This window comes from Balaenoptera musculus, chromosome 13, assembly GCF_009873245.2.
Source record: "Balaenoptera musculus isolate JJ_BM4_2016_0621 chromosome 13, mBalMus1.pri.v3, whole genome shotgun sequence".
In the NCBI taxonomy this organism is placed as follows: Eukaryota; Metazoa; Chordata; class Mammalia; order Artiodactyla; family Balaenopteridae; genus Balaenoptera; species Balaenoptera musculus.
In genome coordinates this window covers 51,299,929-51,316,698 of record NC_045797.1, presented here as the reverse complement: position 1 = coordinate 51,316,698, position 16,770 = coordinate 51,299,929, and the positions used below count along the sequence as shown (strand labels likewise).

Genomic DNA, 16,770 nt, shown 5'->3' with positions numbered 1-16,770 from the left:
GGAGGACTGGAACCGTTGGATTAAAATTGTGGGATTTCTTTTAAGTCTCAGAATCCTTTCTTCCGATGACATTTTAGACTCATTCAGCATATAAAACAGGTATGCCAGGGGCTGGGCTGTTTGAAGGGAGGGGGGAGCCCGGACTCGCCCCCTCTGTTCCCCAGCCCTCACTGCAGCGGCCTCCGCACGGCCCCATCCACGAAGCACGGTGCTCTGATGAGGCTTTGGCCTGTTGGTGTGGACCCCACCAGCCACAGTGGCACCCTAGGGCACTGCCAGCCTCCTCGTACCATTGTGTGAAGAACTGGGCCACCCATCCTGGCAGACGGGATGGAGAGGGAGCCCTGTGCTCCAGCAGGACCAGTGGTTTGGTTGTCTCAGAAGAGTGGCAAGGAGCGGGGTTGTTTGCTGATCCCCGTTGCCAGGCGGAAAGAGTTCAGTGGTGAGTTAGAGGCGTGGCCGCTGTGTGTGGATGACTACGTCCCCACGATGTAGTAAAGGCCATGGCGGGTGGGGCGGGGTGCAGCCCCCGTGGGGACGCACAGAAGGTCAGAGGGTGACATCTGGTTAGGAGTTGGCCGGATGTCAGAGAGGAAGGGTGAGCCCCAGCAGGGACGACAGTGTGGAACAAAGGCTGTCCTGCACTGCAGTGAGCCGCTTATGCCCTGTGAGCAGCCCACAGGTACCCAAGGTCATGGGGAGAGGTGGCAGGGATGGAAGGTGGCACGGACAGTCAGGGCAGGGCCCCTTGTTGAGGAAGACAGTTCTGGCAGCGCTGAACTGCGAAACCAAGGAAATCTCAGGAGCTAATCTGGAGCCTCCCAGGATCTGGGAGTGAGGGATCCAACCGGAGGGTGACTGTTGGAGTGCTTGCCCCAGCCCGGAAAGGATGTGGTTGGGTTGAGAAATTCCGCTCTGGGTCACTCATGCTAATGGAATGTCAGAGTCTGCATTGGTAGAAGTCACTGTAATGCCAGCTCAGCTTTCAGCCACTTCTGTTCCGGGCATACGATGTGGTCAGGTCTCCCACGGACCCCTGCAGTAGGGGGAAGGGCTGGGGCGGAGAGGGGCGAGCTGCAGAGGAGGCCTGTCTGGGGAGATTTGGGAGCAGGGGAATGCTGCAGGGTTGGTCTGCCCAGGGACGGCTCCCAGTGGCCCTGCCCCGAGGAGGTGCAGCCTTGGAGTGGACTAAGCCTGGGTGTCCCGACCGTCCAGGGAGAGGAGCTTTCACTCGCACCAACACCTGTTCCAGCCGCAGGCCCTCCCCCTCCCCCATGCTTCTCTTCCCTCCCCCAGCTCCCAACCATATCCCACCCCACCCTCCTCTTCATCAAACACCAGCCCCGGCAAGACCCCTCATCTGTTCTTTCCTTGCACTGAGTCTGATCCAAAAATACAGCCCTGGATTCTCTGGGCAATTTGTCATTTTTAGCACTGATTGTCACCTTGAAGGCAGAAATTGTGTCTTCTATTTCATGTTCCTGAAGCAGAGGCTCCTAATACTTGTGGAGTGTTGGACCTTTTGAGAGTCCGGGAAAGGGGAGTGGGGATGGCAGGACCAGGGTCCCCAGCAGCTCCCACCGGGGTACTGAGACCACGTTCCTGACCAGACCCGTGCAGTCTGCAGTGTGGGGACCACGCTTTCTGCCCTCTGGACCTCGTAGGCCTGCCGGGCGATTCGTTAGTAAATGTTCTAAGGAGGGCGCAGGGCATCCTGAGAGTCTGGGAAGGCTTCCTGGGGGAGGTGGGATTTACAGTTGAGCTTGGGGGAAGGGATGAAAAAGGAGAGGAGAGGCCATGTGGTGGTAGTGGGGACGACCCTGTGAGCAGGGGCGGAGGAGGGACATGGATTTTTGAGGGAAAGTGAGGAAGAAAAATAATCCTTGCCCAGAACCCAAACCCTCTCCACTGAAAAGAGGCAAATTCCACCCTTTTTATTCTCCACCAAGTCACAATCCGAGAACAACAAGGTGGGAGAAGAAAGGCATGGAGTGAAGCCATCGAAGTCCTTTGTGAGGCTGGAGGCCCAGGACTCAGTCAAGCAGGGGAGGCCAGGGCCCTGACTGAGGGGGAAGGTCAGAGGGAGAAGCCCCCAGATGGAGGCCTGGCCTCCCAGTGTGGGGCCTGCCCTCTGCTGCAGTCTCGGTCATGGGGCTGCACCCTATCTCCACGCAGGACTCAGCTTCCGTGATCCACGGGGGCCTGTGTGCCACCCTCAGGAGGGCCGGCAGCACCACCAGGCAGCAATCAAATTCAGGGCCTGGTACTCGGGTTTGCCCAAAAGCAGTGCCGTGAACGGAAGGGCGTCACTGCTCACCACCCACTGAGAACCAGGAGTCACAGCCTTGTTTGGGCCTCAGTGGCTCGGCCAGGTTCTCCGCAGGCTGCCAGGCAGCTGGTGCGCGTCAGTGTGGCCGGCAGTACCCGTGGTAAAAAGATGGCAGTACTTCCACATGTGTGGGTAAACAGCCACTGCCTTGACCCTCCCCAGGACCCCAGACTCCCCAGCAGTTAAAGATCTATCACTTGGCACCACAGGGCATCCAGACCCCGTCCTGGTCATGCTGAGCCAGTGTTCTGCCGGTCTGTCTGTGTCCTGGGCAGAGGGAGGCAGCCAGCCAGCCCTGTGTCCCGCCTCCCGGTGGGCCAGCACTGTCCCTCTCTTCCCAGCCCCTCTCAGGGCCACATCCCCACTGTTCTTACCCCAGAGGATTTCAGGGTTGGGGGTTGAGAGAGATTCTGAGGTTGTTCCTAAACGGTGACGGAATAAGACTTCATGTCACTTTCATCCTATTGAATGTATAAGGAGGGCTGGCAATTTTTGGCTATCCAGGGAAGAATCCTTTGACAGAGTAAAACCTGACCCTCATCAGGTATACAGGGTCAGGATACAATTTGCATTCAATTAGGAGATATTAACTGAGCACCTGTTGCCTGCTGGTGAGGCGGAAAGCAGAACCCTGACCTTCTGTGACCTTTTCACCAGTTCCTTGCTTAGCCTCATTCCTTGAGTCAAAGTTTGCTTCTGGGTCTGTCTCTTATATAAGGCCCCATCGTGGGCCTGGCGGGCCATATAAGTAAAAAGATAGGCACGTGTTCAGTGAGGATGCTGCAGAGCCGAGGGTGTGGAGGGAGAGGAGGGGCAAAGAAAGCAAGACCGTAACCACCCTGGACAGTGCTTCAGAGGGTGGGCGGGATAGTACACCATCAGGGGACAAGCGTGAGCGACGGGGACACTGGTGAATGCAGAAGAGTGCTCTGCGCTTTGGTAGAGAGGATGGAGAAGCTGAGGCACAGAGAGAACACGTGGTCCAGGGGTACAGCTGAGGCCACTGTGCTTGTGGGCACTCTGCCTTCTGAGGGCTGGGGAGGTGGGCATAATCCCTTGGGGTTCCACCCTGGGAGGAAAGCCAGGGGAAGGGGGCCCCCTCAGGCATTCTAACTGCCGTGCTCTCTCCCCACAGCCTGATGTTCACCAAGGTGAAGCTGGAGCAGATACTGAAAGGCCCAGAGGAAGCCCTTGTGACCTGCAGACAGATGCTGCGGCTGTGGCAGACCCTGTACAGCTTCTCCCAGCTGGGGTGAGTGGCGGGTCCCTCCAGATGGAGTTGGGAGGCGGTGGTTGCCAAGGCAACAGCACACAGCTGAGTGGCCATGATGCCTGGTGGGTGGAGGTGCTGAGGATGTTTGAATGAGGGAATGGGACTTACTGCTTCTGGGACCTTTTACATCCCTGCTCTAATTTTAACCTTTTGACAATCCTCTCTAAAGTACAGAAAGAGGCTGTTTAGGAAACTAAAGTTCAGAGGGGTAAGAAGGAAGAGAAATCATTATTAAGCATCTCCCCCATCAGCTGCTTTTATCTTATCCACTGTCAGATTGTACCTCACCCCAGGGGGTAAACTGGGACTCAGAGACCTTATATAACATGCCAGAGCCACTCTCCTGTAAATGGTAGTGGTGGAGCTTGAACCTGGATCTCCTGAGCCCCAGCCTGTGGAGCCTGTCACTTCTTTCCTGGTTCCATTTGGAAGCTGGGAGAGGAGGGGAGGAGGAAGCCGAGTTCTAAAAGGGCCCCCACTCCTCCCCACTCACCCACTGTCCCCACACATCCCATCTCCTTCTCCAGTTCCCAGCCCAAGCTCTGGGATTCTCCTGGGCCAGAGCAGGGCACTCTTGTCCAGGCTGAATCTGCAGAAAGTCTTTGCTCAGACCTACTGGGACACCTGGGCTCAGCCTATACAGCCCAAAGCAGAAATGGGCCTCATTTCCGAGTGGGGCGGTGCACTGCCCCTTCCCGGCGCCCTGGTACCACCTCCTCCCCTTGTCTGGCTGTGTCATCTCCTCAAGGGACCCCACTCTGGTAGGTTTATGTAGTTTCACAGGGACTCTGGCAGCCCAGCAGCCTCTTACAATCCCCAGAGGAATATCTCTACAGGTGCAATTTACAGAGGAGGCCCCAGGATAATCTGATGGAGTAAAATCCTTGGGCAGGGTAGGGTCGGCCCTCTCTTTGCAGGCCTTTGGGCTTGGGGGATTCCAGGGCCCAGCAGGACCGGTGGGTGGAAGCTGCCAGCAGGTGGCTCTGGGGTGAGGGACTTTTCAGAAGGAAAATGGGGAACCACCTGGCAGCTGGGTGCTGTGAGGGTGAGGGCCAGACTCTGGTGTGAGGGGTGCCCGCATTTGGATGCCCCTCGCTCTGCCACTCACTGGCTGTGACAGGTCCCGCTGGCAGAGAGCGCCTCTTAGCCGGGTGGCCGGTTGCCTGCTCATCCAGGCGATCATGATGGGGTCCCTCTGAGCTGCAGCCTCGTCTCCAGCGTGTAGGGCTTAGCCTGTGCCACCCCTGCGGGAGCAGCAGAGCTGTGGAGCTGTCAGGTGCTCTCCAGGGTGGGGCGGTCGGGTTTGCCTTGGGGTCTTTTCAAGTCACCACCCGCAGCCTCATCTCTGGGGAACCCCCCGGCAAACACCCGCCGGCCCCACCAACCCAGGGCGGAGCAGAGCTCAGCCTGGCCAGCTACCTGTAGGCAAATTGTGGGGACCAAAGGGTTGGATCCAATCCCCTCCTGGCTTGCCCAAGAAGAGGGAGCATTCCTTCTGAACCTGGAGCCACAGAGCAGAAACTAGGGCTTGTAAAATCTGGGTTGGGGCAATCAAGGATCAAGGCCAGAATCCACAGCCCGAAGGTCTGGCCTGCCCCGCCCCACCCTGCCGGCTCCACCTCCCGCTCTGGTCCCTGGCCTCCTTCCTCTGCTCTGCCTGGGGCCAGCCCACACGGCCCCTCCAGGAGCCTCCAGTGCCCGGCCTCTGATGCCCCAGCGCAGCCCTCTCTCCATCTGGGTCTTTGTTAAACGCTCAACTTGGACTGTCTCCTTCCATCTGGCTGTCAGGTTCTTCAGGGTAGGGGCCTAGGACTAGGAGGCAAGAGGTCCCCAAGATGAGCTCTTTCTGGAGCCCTAAGAGAGCCCGCTTCAGGACGAGAAGCTGTGTCTGTGCATCCGCTCCAGGCCAGCACAGGCTGGGCACCTGCCCACGTTCTCATTTAGTCCTCACAACGACCTTGTGAGGTGGACATTCTCATGCTCATTAACTCCACAAAATAACTGTGATCATCTCAAGAAGAGAGGACTAAGATCTAGAAAGGTTAAGTAGCTTTGCCGAGGGTCACATAGCTAAGGAGGGCAGCCCCGTGGCTCTCCCCCAGTGTCCTTGGCTTTTTTGCACTGCACTCAGGTGCCTCCCGGGAATGAGAAGGGGGTGTGAGAGGTGGGAACCAGCCCAACCAACTGTGTTTTTGTGGATGGTTTCCTCTAATGCCTACAAAGATGGCTGTGCACCCAAAGAACCAAGTTCAACGTGAACCGGAGTTGGGATGGCAAGGATACCCCAGCCCTGGCATTATTTGTGGGACCATCGTCTTGGTGCCCCTCTGAAGGGAGGAGGCCTCTGGCCCCCAGCTGGGCCTGCCTTCTCCTCTCCTGCCCTTTCTGCCGCAGTCCTCTAAGCTTCCCCAGCCAGCAGGTTCAAGGCCACAGACACCCCCCGCAGCAGTGGGCAGGGGCTGCCTGGGGGCTATGTGTGCCCCAGGATGGGCACAGCCAGTTGTGCTGCCTTTCTGAGCTGGTGGTCCCCCCGCATCCCACTCTTGAGAAAAGAGGAGCCTCCCTAGCCCTGTGGGAGCTGCAGGGACCTGGGGAACTGGGGGGGCTTGTTTATCTCCCACCCTCGGGCCCCCTCTGGCTCTTCCGGGGCCACCCTGGCAGCCCCGGGGAGGGGGAACCTGAGGCAGGGAGTGGCATCTGGGCCTTCCTTCCCTGGAAGGTGGGGGGCTGCAAAACCAGGCTTCCGTTGGAAGCCAGTCCACAGTGCCCGCTCTGTGCCTGGCTCTCTGCTAGACGTTGAGAGGGCAACGAAAAGTAGAAGAGGGAATAGATGGATGGGAGAGGTTCTCATCCTCGGCGTACGTGGTGCTGGGATCCACGCTGATGGAGAGCAGGGAGGGAAGGCAGCGTGAGGGCAGCGGAGCCACAGGAGGCCTCTAGGTGGATGTGGGCCCTCGGGCTGGGTTCTAAACAATGCGGGGTTTGGGTGGACCGAGAAGAACGGCGAGAACCTGCTTGGTGGCAGCAGCATGAGTAAGCATGTAGCTTTGGAAACAAAATGTGGCAGCGTTAGGGACTAGTGAGGAGGCTGACGGCCCCACAGGCACACAGCGGGCACCCTGTGTGTGTGTGTGATCAGGACTAATATGTCAGTTTAGCATCTGGGGTGAGCCAGATTCTAGAATCCCAAGCCTGAGCTCCAGTCTGGCCTGCTGCTCTGGTTGTCTCCATCCTTCCTAGTGGTCTTTGGCTCTGTTCTCGGGCCTGAACTCTCAGCCCCAGAGCCTGCCTGGCATAAGGCTCCCCTCATTCTCCATGCCAGCCCCCTCCGCCTCACTGGGGCCTGGCCCTCTCTTACCTTCCAGAGGCCTGGAAAAGGATGGCAGCCTCGGCGAGGGCCTCACACTGAAGAAGCAGAGTGGCATGCACTTGACTCTGCCCGATGCCCACGATGCAGACTCCGGTAAGAATGTGCCCTGTGGGCAGCCGTCCACGTGAGCCCACAGCTCTCTCTCCCAGCCTGAGCATCTGCCCGCCTGGTCAAACCCACCCCACCTCCTGCCGGCCGCTGTGCTGAGGGGCCTGTGCTAAGGAGCCGACCTCGGGCCTCTTTAGGGCCCATCTTGGCCGGATGGCTGTTGACCCTGGGGCAGGAAGTGGGCAGCCGGCGTAGGCGAGGGAAGGACCCCACCCCCTGTGTGGGGAGTGAAGAGAGTCGGGGAGACTGGGGTGGAGAGGTGGCTGTGGAGCACGGAAACTGTTTCGCCTTAGGCTACAGCTCAAGGCCAAGGTCTGCTGTGATAATGTCCACAGTAGATCCATCAAGTAGAAAGGAAGGGCTGAGCTTCTGTTTACAACTGCAAACCCAAAGCTGACTGCTTTTCCTGGAAAAACTCATCCTGACATCCACGACTTGTGAAATTCAAACAAGTTCAGGATCTGCAAACTGACATGTTTTAACCCAGGACCTGATTAAAGCAAACACCTTCCTCAAAAACACAAGCAGAATTAGTCACGGGAATGGAAGCATGAGGGAGTTGTATTTGGTGGCATTGCTCATCTTTTCCACTTCTGTGGCCGTGAACCAAGTTGCGCCTTCATTGTCAAGTGATGGAGCTGATTTCCGAAGCCCCGCCCAGCACCTGACTTGAGAGGCAGGTCTGAGGATTGCTGGGCTGGACGTGGAGCTGCAGACTCCGAGGAGGCAATGGTGACGGAGAGTGTAGCTCCCTTGCAATTAGAGAGGGAAGAACCCTGGACAAGGTTATTAGGACTCTATATACACAGCCTTATAAACTGAAATCATCTGTGGTTTGCCCTGAGGTCTCCTGAGTTTATTGGAGCCTTTACTGCCTCTGAGAGAGAGGGAAAAAAGTGCTCGCATTTCACCTGCATGTGCATTGTAAATGTCAACGCCTTATATATCCTGAACAGGGACCCATGTCACTCAGAACTGCCACATGGAGAAGTTCTCCAGAGGGCACAGGGTCTGGCCTGAGCTGCTACCCAAGGATCCTTCACAGCCCCACCACCAATGGGACCTTCCTATAAAGAAATAATAGGCACTTGTGAAAACAGAAAGTAAAAATGTAAAAGGAAGAAAGGAAAAGTCATCCGTCAGTTCATCACTCAGACCTTAATAAATGGCCTTTCAGACTTTCAGAAACATGTCCATATTTTCTTGTTTGTGAAAATGTGATCATACTCTTTTGCAATCTGCTTCTTTTTACCAAACTGTGTAATGTCAGCCTCTTTCTGCATCGATACCCATATTTATACATCATTATTTTAATGACTGCATAGTCTTGTATGGTTATACTCTCACTTATTTTTAATCAATCCCAGTTGGCGGACAGTCAGGCCATTTCTGTATTCGGTATCCCAGGCAGTGGTAGAATGCCCGCAGTTGCCGACATTCATGGTGTTCTTCCCTAGTGATTAACTCCTAGAAGTGGGCTCACCGCCTGATTGCCCCTCAGAAAGCTCCTCTCTCCGGCCTGGGTGAGGGTAGGAGGTGGGCCCCTCCTAGTGGGTCTGTGCGCTGTTTTGCGGCTGCTGGGCCAGGCTGCCCTGCCCTGACTTGGCGTGCCCTGTCGGTCCTGAGGGGCTGCGCAGCCTCTGTCCTGGGGCCTGCAGTGGGGCACTCGGACTCTGTGGCTCAGCCCCTCCCACCTTGCTCTGCAGGTTCTCGGCGGGCATCGTCCATCGCGGCCTCCCGGTTGGAGGAGGCCATGTCGGAGCTGACCGTGCCCAGCTCGGTTCTGAAGCAGGGCCCCATGCAGCTGTGGACCACGCTGGAACAGATCTGGCTCCAGGCTGGTGAGTGTCCCCAGCCCCAGTGGCACCCACCCCCCTGCCTGCGGGCCACCAGGGCCCCCTCTGGCTCCTCCGGGTCCGCCCTGGCAGCCGAAGGTTGGGGAGCTGTGTCCTGAGGAAAGCTAGTTAGGACTCAAACCCCCGAGAACTCACGGGAGAGCTAGAGCAGAGGTGAGGTGTGCTGGCCCCAAGAAAGCGAGGCCTGGTGGTCAAGTTCGTTGAAGGCAGAGGGCTGGGTACCCTAGGGTTGCCATTCGGGTGACAATCTCTCTTGACAGCTAGTGGGCACCGTTGCCACCATGGAGTTTGAGGGTCTGTTAGTACTGGGGAGGCCGGCGGCTTCAGAGTTGCACGGCTTACTTACTGCCTGTCCTGATCTAAAATGAGCTAGTGTGTGTCAAGCAGTTAGCACATAGTAGGTGCTCGGTAAATGGTTCTGGGCTTCTGTCCTGTCCACTATAATGACGGTAGAGGCGGAGGCAGCGTGGTACCCCCAGCGGTGAGGTTCCTTGATGTTTGGCTAAGGGATGCTGAGGAGTGACTCGCTGAAGTGATAGAAAATTTAATCCCACAGTGGTGTGAGAGGTGGATTAGAGTGAAAAAAGAGAGAATCAAGGCCGGAGATGTACCTGAATGAGATAAAATGGCAGCAGCAAAAGAAAGAAGAAGGCGGTAGGATAAGTGGAATCCTAAAAATGCACCAGGCCAACATGCTCCCTTGACCCCGGAGTGAAGCTCCTCACCTTTTACTGATTACCCTCCTATCTGCGCCCTCTCCAGCAAGGGGGTGGTGCCGATAGCCCCGAGGGGAGATGGAGAAGAGGCAAAGTAGATATTCCGTTCCTGGGACCTGCGGATTTTGCAAGTCAGAGTTAGAATGTGCTTGTTGATTGAGGATCTAAGGTTCCCCGCTGCATGGATTTCACATATGGACACATTAGTATGCAGGACGCCCCCGCTCTCCCCTCCACAGGCTCTAAATATGGGGGGAAAAGTTGGACCAGGATTCACAGAAAGACTAGACCGGAAAGCACGTTAATAATGCAAATATTGCCCCAGTTAGCACATCAGGCTCCCTTAAGATGCTAGGGATATGGGGCTGTGCTCCACCGTCAGCTTGTTACATCTGAAGTAGGAAGAGGAACTTTGAAAAATCCAGAGGGATAACAAACAAGGCCCTAGTCTGGTTCAAGATAAATTGCATCCCAGTCTGTTTTGGCAGTAAGTTCCATCATTAACCCAGTCTTAGGCTGGGAAATGTTATATCCTTCATCTCCCAACTGTCCTCCTCCTCCCCTCCCTCTTCAAGCCTCTTTCCCATTCCAGTCTGATGTGAGAAGCCTCACGGAGGGTTTCCGCCTGAGAGATGAGTTTCAAAAATGTTGCCTCTTTGGCAGTGGGTTTGTGTGAAAATGGGAGAGGCACCCGGCCCCATAGATGCTCCAGGATCTTGAGTGTCAAGAGATGCCTTCCAGAAGGGCAGGATGGCCCACCTTTCTCTCTCACTGCAGCTCATGTCTCTGGGAGCTAACAACGTGCTAGAGAGAGGGAAATAGGTGTAGGGAGAGTTCCCCTGCCCTGGAGGTCCAGGGGCTCACAGGCGGCCGTGGGCTTTCCCTGGGTCAGGGGAAGTTAGCTCGAGTCCCAGCTCCCAGATGGCAGATCCACCCTGTCTGGGCTGCCCTGGCTCTTTAGGTGTCCCCGAAGGTGGCAGCTACGCCTGCTGTCGGCTGGGCAGACTGGGGACCTGTGGTAGGGCAGTCAGGGCTGTGTCTGAAGAGCGTATTTATTATAAAGATATAGTTGAGACAGAAGCTACGTCTGAGCCTTGGTCCGACAGGCTCCTCTCATTCTTCTGTTTCCTTCTTTCCTCCTCCTTTCTTCCCTTATCATCCTCCACTCTCCGTTCTTTCCCAGCCCCCTGCCCTTCTCCCTCCGGCCTTCTGTGCCTGCTTCCCGTGTCCTCTTTTCCTTTGCTCCTGGTTGTCCTTCTTCCCTCCCCTCTGCCCGTCAACCCCTCCTCCTGAGTCCATGAGGAGAGCTCTCCCGGGACAGGGAGTCGGGAGCCCAGGCCCGTACAGCCCTGACACCCGTGTGGCCTGAGGAAAACGGTGCCCCTCTCTGCATCCCAGGGATGGAGGGTCTCAGACCAACCCGAAAAGTCCCTTCAGACCTTTGGATCCTCTGTGTTACTCTCCGGGCTGGTCTCCCTTCCGGCCCCCTGCTGTTCTCTCTCATTCTTCCTCCCCCACCCTTCCTTCTCCTTTTTCCTGGGCATCCATATGTCCTGAGGGTTTGCTCCATGGGGGACTGCTTATTTCCTTTAGGGGACAGTTTTGGGGACCCCCCCTGGGGCTCAAGGTGTATTCTTTTTAGGGTCTAACCTTCCCTCCTGCCCTGGGGGCCCCTGCCCTTTTAGCTCGGGTGGTCCCCCCTCCTTTCTGGGGCCTCACGGAGGGCCTCTAGGAAGCGCGTCTCACCTGGCGAGGCCCCTACAAGGCCTTAAGCGTGGCCCTGGGCCCTCCCTCACCCTGCTCCTCAGCTCAGCGGCAGCCGAGCAAGGCCTTCCTTCCTGCAAAGAGGGCTTGGCACTGGCAAGATGGGCAGGAAGACTGGAGCCAGCTCTGGGTGCAGGGTTAGATCAGGATGCCTCAGAAAAAAATAATAAAAGGGACTGTTGCAAAGCTCCAGGGAACAGATGTTTTCCATTTGGAGCCTGCTGAGAGAAAGCACAGAGGAGGGTGGGTGGAGAGAGGTGGAAGGAAGAAGAAAAGCCGAGACAGACAGACAGATAGGAGAGGAGGTCAGGAGCAGGCAGAGAGGGAGATGAGAGAAGTGAAAATCAGAAGGGAGGGGGAGAGAGAAGGAACCAAGGGGATCAGAGAGGGGCCTCTGACACGGAGGGGGCAGCAAGGCCCCTGTTTGCTGGAGTGGTGACCTCGACTATGAGAATTCAAGGAAAATCCAGTAACACTGGTTGCTCATCCAGCCCTGGCCAGGGGAGGCCGGGATGGGTGTGGGCACCTCGGGGCCCTGGCAGCCAGGACTGGGAGGTAGAGGATCGGGCAGTGGGTGGGCACCGTGCCACGTGGCTCCTGCTGCGGCCGAGGCCGGCTGTCTGGGGAGCACCATGTTGGGTAAAACAACTGCCCAGGGACGCTGAGGCTAGGAAAAAGGGGTGCATTGCAGCCCCCAGACCTATGGGTCTGTGTGTAGGTCAGGGACCCCGCCCTGGAGGCTGGGCCTGCCAGGGGCTATCTGTAAGGCGGCCAGGAGCCCTCAGGAGACCTCACTTCTCTGGCTCTGTTCTGTGTCTGTTCCTGCCTAACTGGTAATGAAGTCCATCGGAGCAAAGCAGTCCTACCTATTTTTCAGGGTATGTTCTCTGGTGTGGGCCCAGGACAAGGCCCAGGGCCCCGAGGAAGAAAGAAGGTGGAGATCCCTGTAATTGAAATCTGTTGATGTGAAGGCACTGTGAGGGGTTCCCAAGGGAGGGACCAGGGCCAGCCTCCAGAGATGGGACTCAGGAGACAGGGCAGCAAGTTGTAAACAGCTTAATGAGGCGGGCCAGGACCAGGTGGGCAGGTGGGCAGGTGGGCCAGGCCTGGGGAGTGTCTGCTGGGACAAGGTCCAGGGGAGTGGAGAGCCGGCCTCTGAGCTCAGCTCCTGGCAATGGAGGGAGCAGCCCCAGGGGCTGGTGCAGGACAGGCCTCCCCACGCCCAGCACTCAAACGCCACACACTTCCTTCTGCTTCTCCCTTCTCCTCTGTGACCCTGAAAAGTCCTGCCACAGTGGGGCCCAGCCCTCCAGGTCAGCACAGCCTCCCTTCTCCTCTCTGCCAGTCCAAGTGTCCCTGTGCCTTCAGGCCCCAGCTCAGATGCCGCCTCCCCCAGGAAGACTTCCCTGACCACACCAGCACAGCTAGCCTGACCCCATCTGAGCGCCCAGAACACTCAGCGATGGCACTTGTCACTCCACTGCCCTCGGTCACTCCAGTGGTTTGGTGGCTCAGCTGCTCTGCTTTCCCCCCCTCTCCTCTTTCTCCTTCTCATGGGAGGGCCAGGCACAGTCAGTCCTCAGCAGCTGGACATTGGACATACGTATGAAGGCAGCCGGCGGAGAGCCCCAGGCGGCAGCTCCGGAAGGAAACACAACAGCAGAGCAAAGGAGAGCGAGGCTGAGATAGCCAGCCCTCCCTGCCGGGCCCCGGGTTCGAAGCCCACCCCTCCTGGCCTGGCCTTCCAAGTTTTCCACCGTGGGAATCTCCAATTCAGGCCGTCTCTGAGGACAAGAGCCTGTGCTTCTCTCGCACCTTATCATGGGAACCTGGCTCCTCTGAGTTTAATTAATTCTCTGATTCTCCCAAATTCTCAACTCCAGAGGAGAAAAAGAGTACCCTGCTCAGAATGCCTTCTGCAGCATTCAAGCTACTTTGATTACAGTGGACCTTAGGCCACATTCATGCTGAGTGCCCACTGTGCTTGTGCTACAGTCAAGGCCTTAGGCCTGTTTCCTGCTTCTTGTTGGAACCAGAAGACGGGCTGCCTGGGCCCAGGTCTTCCACCTTTTCTGGGAGCTTTCTTTGGGGAGTCTGTTATCCGCCCCCAGCCCCCAGACCTAATGTGAACTCGTGTAACCTCAGCTCTCGGCCTGTGCTGGGAACAGCTCTTGGCAAAGCCCCCAGCCCAGCTCTGCTTGCCCTTCTGTGCTCCCTCCCATCTGTGTGGGGCAGCCGAGCCCGCGTTGCCACGAGACGAAGGCTGAGTGGGCTGCAAGGCACCTCCGATGCTCCGCGCTTCTGAGGGTGCCTCCGGTGGGTGTGTACCTGTGCAGCGTGGGTTTGAAATGCACGTCTGTGTGGGTGGGCCCGCAATTGGAGAAACTGCCCTATTTTCTACTGATCTGGGGAAAGAAGGCAAACTGGTTGTGGAGCGGATCTTCCCCACCTGTTGTTTGAAAGGCGTGTGCGTCCCTGATTCCTCTCCATGTGACAGAAAGTCCCGAGTTTGGCGGGAGGCCAGGAGCTGCCCCTTCCAACCGAGGGACTGGGGTGAGGCCCTCCCTCTCTCAGCCTGGTGTGTCAGCCTGGGGCGCGGGAGAGTCTCTCTCCCAGACTCCTGAGGATTAAATGAGAAAAGATGCTTGCTTAGCCCACAGTCAGCTCTCAGTAAGTGCAGGCGGGTTTGTAGCTCCTCAGTGTGAGCCCCAACCCTGCCCTCTGCGGGCGCTCCCTGGGCCGCCTTCCTCCCACCCCTCCTTGGTAGCATCACTTGGCTGTCCTCGTCCTGATCACGCAGGTGGATTAGCTCTTTAGTCAGCCGCCCTCCCTGGAAAGCGACCTCATCTGCCTCCCGCCCCCTGTTCCCAGATACGTGATGAATAGGTGAAGTGACGGGACAGAAGAGTCACCCAAGCAAACGCTTAGCTGCAGGGGACCCCACTCATGTCCCCACTGCCAGGCTCTGAAGTCAGACAGCCCAGCGCAAACCCTGGCTCCATCGCTTACTCTCCCTGTGGCCTTACGCGAGTTCCTTACCCTCTCTGTGCCCGTCTCCTCCTCCCTGAAGTGGGTAATAGAAGTGCGTTGTTCACATAGGGTTTTTGAGTGTTGGTGGAGTCGATCTGCGTGCAGCACAGAGCATGAACTTGACACAGAGTGAGCACCCAGAAACCGCGGCCTGGTGCTACCGCCGCACCCCAGAGCAAGCCAGTCCCGTGCTGTGTCTCGGTGGGATGGTTTCCATCACCCAAGACCAGTTCCTAAACTCCGGGGGCTGACGGTCGGATGCGGGAGGGGGCCGCTGCCTCTGACTTTTCCCACCGCCTCACCTGCCCTTCTGGTTTCACAGCCGAGCTGTTCATGGAGCAGCGGCACCTCAAGGAAGCAGGCTTCTGCATCCAGGAGGCAGCGGGCCTCTTCCCCACGTCACACTCAGTGCTCTACATGCGGGGCCGGCTGGCCGAGATGAAGGGCAGCTTGGAGGAGGCCAAGCAGCTGTACAAGGAGGCGCTCACAGTGAACCCCGACGGCGTGCGCATCATGCATAGCCTGGTGAGTCAGCCCCGCACCCGCTCCGAAGGCCTCAGGGCCCCCCTCCCCACCCCGCAGCCTCCACTGCCTACAGTGCCCTGCTGCCACTGTCACCTGCTGTCCAGGGGGAGGTGGCTTCCTTCCTGCTCTGTTGGGAGAACAGAGACCATTCTCTGTTCTTGTAGAGACAGGCCATCCCCCTTCAATCAGAGCCTGCCTAAGGGGATGAGGAGGATTGGTTGATTCTTTGTGACTCCCTTTTGCTGTGTTTCTGTAAGGCGATCGAGCCTCAAAGGTTTTCACTGGTACTCATCAGGTCCCTGCCCTGGAGACTCTAGGCAGATACCAAAATGCTTTTTTTCGGGGGTCCTCAGGCCCTCCCTGATCACGGGGCTGCCTTGCCCATTTGAGAGGAGCTCCATGCCTCCTTGTGGGATTCAGGCGATGTTTTGGGGTGGGCTGTCATGTCAGGCCTGACTCAAGCACACATTGAGAATGGCCTCGGGGTGCTAAGAGGGGCCGGCAGCCCCTAATCCTAGGACATGGAGCCCAGGACTTGGGTGCCCAGGGCTCAATGACTCTCCTGTGAGAAGGTTCAGAGGCTGGGAGCAGGATGCTGGTGCTTTTGTCCTGGCCTTGCTATTCTCTTCCTGGGTGATCGTGGGCAAGTCAGCCCCTTCTTGGAACCTCAGTTTTACTTAACCTGTGCAATGGGGATTGTCTGGTCCAGGAAGCATCTCTCTAACAGGTGGTATAGCATACCCTAGGGAAGACTGTTTTTCCTTGCCTTCCTTACCTGCTTTCAGAGAGCAGGTATCAGGATAAATGTAGTGATTGAAAGTGTACAGGCCTGCATATGCACAGTGATTTCTGAAGTATAATTTAGGAGCCCACAGCAACACAGTCTTTCCCAGTCTCAGGGTCTGGGTTCCACCTCAGATGTCTCACTTTGAGAGCTCTCTGAGGAGAATGGCCGTGAGGGTATCTCTGATGTCTGCCCCATGGAGAACACAGAAGCATCAGGAGCATGGCTCCAGGTGGCTGAAGGATTATCATTGACAAAAGGGGTCTGATTTGTTCGTGAGTAGAAGCTACGAGGAGTTAGATGTCAGCTCAGTGTCAGGAAAAACGATTTAACTCTTGGCATAGTCCAAGCACAGACTCATGAATCAGCTGGTGAGGATGTTGCCCAGAGAATGTAAATATCACATGCGGGAGGAGCTGGACCAGGTCATCTTTATAAGGTCCTTGCTAACCCCGAGAGTCCTTGAAAACAGACTAGAACAGAGATTCCCATCTCAGCCTGATCTCTTAAAGGATTTCTAGCTCAGGCCCATGTAGCAACATCTTGGCCTGGTCCAGGTTCCCTCCACATGGCGCCATGTTGCCTTCCTGTCGGCTCAGCAAATGTTTGTTTTTTGCAAGGCACATCCTCCTTCCTCCTGCAATTCAGACATTAGCTCCTCTGATAAATGCCTCCCCGGAGGTCACATCCAGGAACTTGATTAGGGATCTGGGAGGGGGGATGTGGGCTCTGTCGATAGGCCTGCAGCCAGGCAGACGGCTGCCTTTCCCTGTGCTCGTGGATATGAGCCTGCCGTCTCGGTCTCGAAAACCCGACCAAATCCAATAACAAGTACAATTTTTTTTTTTCTTTTTTTTTTAAAACCATGGAGGTGCCACAGGAGCCCTTCCTTGGCTGCTTGTCTCAGGACTGTTTTTTTTTTTTTTTTTTTTAATTTATTTATTTATGGCTGTGTTGGGTCTTCGTTTCTGTGCGAGGGCTTTCTCTAGTTGCGGCAAGCGGGGGCCACTCCTCA

General features: G+C 56.8%; 1 protein-coding gene across 5 annotated transcripts in view; it reads left to right on the top strand.

Moving 5' to 3' along the window:
• TTC7A (tetratricopeptide repeat domain 7A) overlaps positions 1-16,770 on the top strand; it is a 140,966-nt gene that overhangs the window by 100,186 nt on the left and 24,010 nt on the right. For all 5 annotated transcript variants that reach the window (XM_036873051.1, XM_036873052.1, XM_036873050.1 and 2 more), the window contains 4 exons: positions 3,465-3,581; positions 6,968-7,065; positions 8,787-8,921; positions 14,769-14,971. In XM_036873051.1, coding sequence (XP_036728946.1) covers positions 3,465-3,581; positions 6,968-7,065; positions 8,787-8,921; positions 14,769-14,971 — 553 coding nt within the window. The remainder of the gene's footprint in view (positions 1-3,464; positions 3,582-6,967; positions 7,066-8,786; positions 8,922-14,768; positions 14,972-16,770) is intronic.